The sequence below is a fragment of the Eriocheir sinensis genome, unplaced genomic scaffold, assembly GCF_024679095.1.
Source record: "Eriocheir sinensis breed Jianghai 21 unplaced genomic scaffold, ASM2467909v1 Scaffold1254, whole genome shotgun sequence".
Taxonomy (NCBI): Eukaryota; Metazoa; Arthropoda; class Malacostraca; order Decapoda; family Varunidae; genus Eriocheir; species Eriocheir sinensis.
The window spans coordinates 57,501-66,080 of NW_026110578.1; the positions used below are offsets into that span (position 1 = coordinate 57,501).

Genomic DNA, 8,580 nt, shown 5'->3' on the forward strand with positions numbered 1-8,580 from the left:
CTTTGGCTGGTAAACTGAAAGAAAAACAGCCTTCCTTCATCTGTATTTCCTCTTGCCAATGACTTGGGTATATCATTAATACACTGTAACGATGCTGTGAAGGAAACGAAAGTGCAGGGGCCCAAGACTGTTCCGGGCTAACAGTTCTCCTTCTGAGCCAGGTGTTTTGCTCCCCCCCCTTTCACAGTGTAGTCGGGAGAAGCGATACACAAGATGTTAACTCCGTCTTTAATATGCACTTCAGCTCGCACAGCCCCACGGGAGACAGGTAGGACGGCCGATGTGGTAAGGCCGCTCACACAGCCCACGGGAGACAGGTAGGACAGCCGGTGTGGTAAGGCCAGCAAGGGGCCAGGTATTTGGTCTCAGGGCCAACAGTGTCTTCCCGGGTAGACCGCGGCGGTGCTACGGCTGAGTGATGGAGGGCAGTGCCGGGCCGGGCGTAACGCGGCAGCAGCCTCGTCAGGTGGAGGACTCGTTAGGTGGTGAAGGGGAGCCAGTGCCTAGCGAGCTGGCTCGACCGAGTCCTGGAGTCGTCTCCCGTCCTCAGCGCACCAACGTCCGAGGTTGCTTCGGCTGCTGACGTCAGGGCCCCCCCACTCGCGCCGGTGGAGCTCGGGCAGGGCGTTCGAGGCGTTCCGCTGCGGGTAGTGTGAAGCCTCGCTCGGGATGAGTGTAGGTCGAGCGAGGTGTTCCGGGGCTATGTTGGAGTTGAGGAGTTAATAGTGGTCTTCCCTTTACAGATGCTAAATGCACACCACAAACTTACTGCAAGCCAGTGGTGGGCACCGATCACTTTTTTGCTGTTCCGATCCCCGATCATCCGATCAGTTTTGGGAACTGATCCGATTCCGATCATCCGATCATTTTTTAAGTACTGCTGTTCCGATCACCATTCTGATCATCCGATCACTAAAACTTATTATAATTACTATTATTTTTTAAATAATAATTACAAGAAACACCTATTATAGGCATTCTTTAAGTAATAATTTCCAATAAGTAATAACTTAATTATTTGCAGATAAATATTTTTATTTTTCCTCTTTCTTCTGGTATATAGGACATGGTAAAGAAAAAATGTGATCTTAACGTCTTATTTAATGCATTTATATAAGCCTACTTTTTTATTCAATTTCTGAATGTATGAAAAGGGAATTATGTTCGCTATTTTAACTTTTGTTTGAAGTTGATTTAGATTTTTGACAAACATTTTTCAACTTTATAAATTTTATCATCGATATCTAGGAAATATTTTTTACTATTCTATAATAAAACGAGCGATAGTGATCATTAATCTCCTATCCTTCCTGATTAAATAGCTTTCTGAATAAAAGATATTGGTCCATAAATAAATTAATTACAAGAAAAACATTAGCAATAAGGTTTTGATTATAAGTGAGCCGGTGCTGTGTCATCTGCCGTCCACGTATCCTAAAACGTCCCATCCTGATTAGCGCATGCGCAGAACACAATGTTTACAGACACAGTGTTGATATCGTAGTTTGTCCAGGCAAGATGGCGGCAAGACAGCATGGCAGCTTTTATGGGAAAATGGCCAAATTCATTAATGACATGGACCCCATAATTCAGATAGCCTACCATTAAATGGAGAGAATCTGAGAAACATGACCATCAATCAGAAGAGAGTGTAGGTTATCTCATTTATCACATTTACCGACATACAAGGGGTGTAGGTTACCTCATTTATCACATATACTGACATACAAAGGGTGCAGGTTATCTCATTTATCACATTTACTGACATACAAGGCTTCAGGTTACCTGATTTATCACATTTACTGACATACAAGGGGTGCAGGTCATCTCATTTATCACATTTACCGACTTATAAGGGGTATAGGTTATCACATTTACTGACATACAAGGGATTCAGGTTATCTCATTTATCACATTTACCGACTTATAAGGGGTGTAGGTTATCTCATTCATCACATTTACCGACATACAAGGGGTGTAGGTTATCTCATTCATCACATTTACCGACATACAAGGGGTGTAGGTTATCTCATTCATCACATTTACCGACATACAAGGGGTGTAGGTTATCTCATTCATCACATTTACTGACATACAAGGGGTGGAGGTTATCTCATTCATCACATTTACCGACATACAAGGGGTGGAGGTTATCTCATTCATCACATTTACCGACATACAAGGTGAACAGGTTATCTCATTCATCACATTTACCGACATACAAGGGGTGGAGGTTATCTCATTCATCACATTTACCGACATACAAGGGGTGGAGGTTATCTCATTCATCACATTTACCGACATACAAGGGGTGGAGGTTATCTCATTCATCACATTTACCGACATACAAGGGGTGGAGGTTATCTCATTCATCACATTTACTGACATACAAGGTGAACAGGTTATCTCATTCATCACATTTACTGACATACAAGGTGAACAGGTTATCTCATTCATCACATTTACCGACATACAAGGTGAACAGGTTATCTCATTTATCACATTTACCGACATACCTCATTTGCCTCATTTACTGACATACAAAGGGTGCAGGAAGAAACTTTCATATTTCAAGCAATTTTCAAATTAAAAACATACGTCAACATTTACTTTTAAAAAGATAAAAAAAAAACTCAGGTGGGACATATCGCGATAGGCAGTCGACAAAGACACGGTACTGTGTCGTAAATCATCCACCCTTTGTTTGCAAACAAATCCCGAGCATGAGCAGATTGGATAGGGTGTCTTAGGATACGTGGATGGCAGATGACACCACACCGGTTAAGACACGTAGCAATGAGCTTAAGTTGGATAAGTTCAGGTTCAACAAAGACATAGGCAAGAATTGGTTTACCAACAGTGAAGTGGTGGATGAGTGGAACAGACTTAGAAGTCATGTGGTGAGCGCCAACACGATAGATACATTCAAGAAGAGGTTAGATAAGTTCTTGGATGGGAGGGGTATAGGACGTTAGTTTGGTGCCGTGGTCTGGGCGGCTTGTTGCGTTGTCTCACGAGACCTCCTTCCTCCTCCTCCTCCTCTTGTTGCGGGGGCCGGGAGCCCGACGGGTGGGTGGGTGGGGGGTCAAGGGAAGGCAAAGCCCTTCCCCCAGTTAAGAAGGTGGGGGGATCGAGGCGGGGCGAGGCTCCCCCTTTTAGCTTAGGTCTTGTTGGTTTCCCGAAAAGGTACTGACGCTGCCGCCATTAGAGGGTGGTAACACTGCAGCAGAAAATGCATAACGGACAACTGGGGCAGGTCACTCGGTTACTGGAGTGAGCGGAAGCCCACTACTGCAGCCCACTCCACACTCTCATGGCATCGTGTAACAAGTCCCGCCATGCAAATAAAGCGACTTTGCGCCTGCGCGTCTCGTTCGCGATACCTTACCAGAATTAAATAAATTAACGATCAATAATTATCGCTTAATTTTATAAATAAAGACGCTTATTGAAGTAGCTATTTAGCAACGTGTATAAAAATAATTGTAAGAAGTCCGCAGTCACTTGTTGCCATGACAACGCTGACCACTTTCTTTTTGTGATTGGTAATCGGAAGTTAGTTTGTGAAGTTCCGATCTCCACAGTCCGATTACCTTTTACAAAGATGATCCAATCTTTGCATTCCGATCGCCAATTGCTGTTCCGATCAGATCGGAAGATCGGACGATCGGACTGATGATCGGAAGTGCCCAGCTCTGCTGCAAGCACATCACTAATGTACTGTGCCCATACTGAATGCATACCACAAACTTACTGTGAGCATATCCCTCCCTGCACCTAAAACTCTGAGCATCATAGACTTACGCGTTGGTGGCACTCGTCTCTGACAGTCCGTAGAGGTTGTGGAGGTTGTAGTGGAGTCCGATGTAGTGCCTTGCCGACATGCAGACCGTGTGGCAGAAGAGAGAGTCTCTGACCACTGGCGGCAGGAAGGGCGGACGCTCCAAGTTGTTCTGCTGACAGCTGTGGTGACTCCTGGACCAGAGGTTTGAGGGTTCATTCATGTCCTCAGAGTGGAGTGAGGAGGAGGAGGAGTGAGTGAGTGGAGGAGTGAGTGAGTGAGAGAGAGAGAGAGAGAGAGAGAGAGAGAGAGAGAGAGAGAGAGAGAGAGAGAGAGAGAGAGAGAGAGATTTGAAACATTTATTTATAGCTATTAGTTATACAAAATTATATATGCTATATGCATATATATATGGACAGAGCTTTAAGCTGTACAACTAAAGCTAGCCTGTCTAAAGCATAGCTTTTTAGGCAAGACATATATAATTTATTTGAAAATTAGTGGCTGTGACAACATTAATAATAATTGTAGTTAAGATGAAATGATTATGATAACTTTACATAATGTTAAAGTAATAGAATCATATATTGAGCATGCGAGATAACACAATAGAATAAACGCGTACATACATACATGCACACACACAGACCTATATATACTCATACACACACACACACGCATACACACAAGCATACACATATACATATGCGCACACATACACATGCGCACACATACACGCATACACCCATTCATATACATAAGTAAATTGCACATATGTTGCATTAATTGATTAACATAATATTTTAAAGTACATACACATATGCACATTTATAAGGAAAAAGTGAGTTAGTTAATAGGTCATTATAATATTAGTTTTTGATCGGCTTTTGAATGTGTTGAGGGAAGGAGCTTGAATTTGTGGGGATAGAACTCCAAATTACAGGACCCAAATAAGTAGTTGAATGTTGGAATTTTGAAAGACGATGAATAGGAAAGATCAGATTGTCGCGGTGACGGATACTTAATCATGAGATGGGAGGAGCTCACGCATTTCATTCCTATTTTTGTACATGAGTGTAGCTATTTCCAGTTTAGTTATATCATCCAGTTTTAGAATTTTGGTTTCCTTGAAGAGTGGACTAGTGTGTGCTTAATAGTTGCTGTTAGTAATAATTCTTACAATTTTTTGGAGCTGCAATCTTAGGGGGGTTAAATAGGTGGTGTATGTTGTACACCAAATGGGGTTGCAGTAGGTAATTAGTGAATAAATGTGCACAGTATATTGACTTTAATACATTTTGAGGCATGAGATCCTTTACTTGATAAAGTAAAGCAATGTGTCTTGATATTTTCAGTGTAAGGTTATGTATGTGATATTTAAATGATAATGAATCATCATAATCTACACCAAGAAATCTCACTCTATCCATTTTAGAAATTATTTCATTATTGATTTTTAAATTAATCAAGTTAGACGCTTTTTTAGTAGTGAATAGCATAAAGCAAGTTTTCTTTGTATTAATTGTAAGTCTGTTACATAGACACCATTGGTATAGTTTTTCGAGTTCATGATTTGCATTTAGTACAAGTTGATCTTGGTTCGGACCTGTTAAGTAGAGTGTCGTGTCATCGGCAAACAATATACTTTTAGCTTTAAAGAAAAGATTTGATATATCATTGATGTATATTAGAAACAAAATTGGGCCTAGAATGCTTCCTTGAGGTACACCAAGTTTTACAGTGGTAGTAGATGATTTTTCGCCGCTAAATACAGTACATTGATGTCTATCTGTTAGGTAATCCTTGAACCAAGAGAGTATTGGGCCTCTGATCCCATAGTGGTACATTTTGTTAATAAGAATGTTATGGTGTACTGTATCAAAGGCTTTAGCAAAATCTATAAATATGGATAAGACATGGAGTTTTTTGTCAATTGCAGAAAGTACATCATTAGAAAATACATTTAAGGCTGTAAAAGTGCTGCAGTTCCACCTAAAACCATGCTGAGAAGGGTTTAATATATTCTTAGTTTCAAGATAGTCAAGTAAATAAACCTTCATTAAAGTTTCAAATATTTTAGAGAAAATTGTAAGTTGAGATATTGGTCTATAATTTTTAGGGTCATCATCGGGACCAGACTTGTGGATAGGTGTAATTTTTGCAGTCTTCAACAGAGATGGAAAAGTTCCAGTTGTAACAGATTGATTATAAAGTATAGCCAAAGGGATTGAAATGAAATGAGAGTTTCTTTTAATATAAGAGGGTGATATATCATTAATGCCTGATTTTTTATTGTTTAATGACTTAATTACTGTAGCCAAATCAAAGGTGGTAACAATAGGGCACATCATAGAATTTGGAAAGTTACCTTTAAGATAGTCTTTCGAGTATCTATTGAAGGCTTCCGATATATCTGACGGATCACTTAATACTGAATTATTATACTGCAATGACTTGATATTGTTTGCTTTGTATGTATTACCTTTTAATTCATTGACTGTTTGACAAATCTTTTTGGTATTTCTGCAAAAATTTGTAAATATTTGGAAATAATAGTTCATTTTGGCAACCCTAATATTCTGAGTAAGGTAATTTCTATATTGTTTAAAGGTCTCATAAGAAACTGTTCCAAGTTTATACATTTTAAACAAGTTACATTTATGTTTGATAGATTTAAGTATTCTGCCTGTAAGCCAAGCATTATGAAGTCTTTTTGTAGTTACATATTTTGTTTTAATGGGGAAACTTTTATTGTAACATTCATAAACTCTTTCATAGAAAAGATTAAAATTATCATTTGAATTTTCTAGATTTAGTAGTTCCTCCTGGTTTATTTCATGTAGCTCATTGGTAAATAGATTATGATTATTGGTGTTGAAGACAGTGATCAAAGTCCCTCTCTCTCTCCCTCACCTTCCACGGCAGCCGGGTGAGGAGGAGGAGGAGGAGGAGGAGCTCAGTGAGTATGGCCCACCAGGGAACACTTGGGGCTGTGGCCAGGGGTGGCCACATCCCTGCTGTGGACCTGTGGAGGGTTACAACAGGTCAGGAAGGGTCAATGTGTGTATGTTTACCTGTGTTTGTATATGGGAAAGGGTTACAATCCTCTACAATACATCTTTAGGGGTGAGAAACTTGCCATATGAGGACAGACCTAAACATTTAAACCTGCATTCTCTAGAAAAGCAAAGGGTGTGAGGAGACTTGACGGAGGTTTACAAATGTATGAAGGGCTTTAATTAATAAGGGGTGTTAATAAGACTTTGGTGGTGTGAGGGTCGGGTAGGACACGTAGCAATGGGTTCAAGTAAGATAAATTCAGGACACAGGAAAGAAATAATTTACTGACAGAGTAGTGGATGAGTGGAACACACCTGGCAGTCATGTGGTGGGTGCCAACACAAGATACATTCAAGAAGAGGTTAGATGAGTTCATGGATAGTGAGGAGCTGCCTTGTATTGGCCTATCAGCCTCTTGCAGACTCCTTATTATCTTGTGTTATGTTATATCTCAAATGCATGAGTAGACTGATGGATGCCTCCTCCTCATCATATGCTAGCCTACTCTTATGGCTTGAAATAACACAAATAATGAATGCCTGACTCAGCGATGGGTTAGCTCAGGCAGGGGTTATGTCCCTCACTGACAGACGGACTGACTAACTGGACGTCCTTGGGGTCACTGTCGTGCGGTAGAGCGGTGACTCACTGGACCACACGACTGGAGACAATGACGTCCTGATGGGGCACTGGCGGGGCGACGCGGGGCAGCAGAGGACACGGCACAACAGGGCAGGGATGACAGGGAGGATTGAGTTTAGTTATGCACACGGCAGAGGTCAGAGTAAGTGTTCATTGATCCGTTTAATTTGTCAAGCGTAAGACTACCTAAGCCTTTCCTTGGGCATGAAAAACAGTATTGCCAGCTCTCCTCACGAAGAAATGCCAACTATTACCAGCTCAAAAACAATGTCAGCTTTTAAACTGTTTTCTGCCTCCTTACATTCCATAGAGTTCATTTCCATCACTTTTGGGGTCTGTTTGCTATTACTGACAGGGACAATCAGTGTGTTGGGTGTGGCCATTGACCCACAGCAGAGGTTCATGGGAAGCATGTAGGGAACAGTGCCTGGCTGACTGACATTGCTGGGACTGATCTCAAGGCCTGGGTCAATATCCTCAGAGAGTTCAGGCCTCACACACCAACAATGGATAAGACTCTCTGGGTACTTCCATGGGTAGTGGTACGAGGCTAATTATAATTTGACAGGGCTTTGGTAGAGGTTGTATTAGTAGTAATATTTCCATGGGCAGTTTTATGAGCCAAGTGATAGCATGACAAGGCTTTGGTAGAGGTTGTGTTAGTAGTATTTCCATGGGCAGTGTTATGAGCCAAGTGATAGCATGACACGGCTTTGGTAGAGGTTTTGTTAGCAGTATTTCCATGGGCAGTTTGAAGAGCAAAGTGATAGTTTGACAAGGCTTTGGTAGAGGTTGTGTTAGTAGTATTTCCATGGGCAGTTTTAAGAGCAAAGTGATAGTTTGACAAGGCTTTGGTAGAGGTTGTGTTAGTAGTATTTCCATGGGCAGTTTGAAGAGCAAAGTGATAGTTTGACAAGGCTTTGGTAGAGGTTGTGTTAGTAGTATTTCCATGGGCAGTTTGAAGAGCAAAGTGATAGTTTGACAAGGCTTTGGTAGAGGTTGTGTTAGTAGTATTTCCATGGGCAGTTTTAAGAGCAAAGAGATAGTTTGACACAGCTTTGGTAGACTCAAGGATAATTTCTGGTAAACAAGAGAAA

At 41.1% G+C, this 8,580-nt stretch overlaps 1 protein-coding gene across 1 annotated transcript in view; it reads right to left on the bottom strand.

Annotated features, from left to right (window-relative positions):
- LOC126989643 (lysosomal alpha-glucosidase-like) overlaps positions 1-6,801 on the bottom strand; it is an 11,011-nt gene extending 4,210 nt beyond the window's left edge. Inside the window, exons 1-2 of the mRNA XM_050848245.1 lie at positions 6,695-6,801; positions 3,805-4,007 (exon numbers count right to left, since the gene is read on the bottom strand). Coding sequence (XP_050704202.1) covers positions 3,805-4,007; positions 6,695-6,793 — 302 coding nt within the window. The 5' untranslated portion in view covers positions 6,794-6,801. The remainder of the gene's footprint in view (positions 1-3,804; positions 4,008-6,694) is intronic.
- Between the last annotated feature and the right edge of the window lie 1,779 nt (positions 6,802-8,580).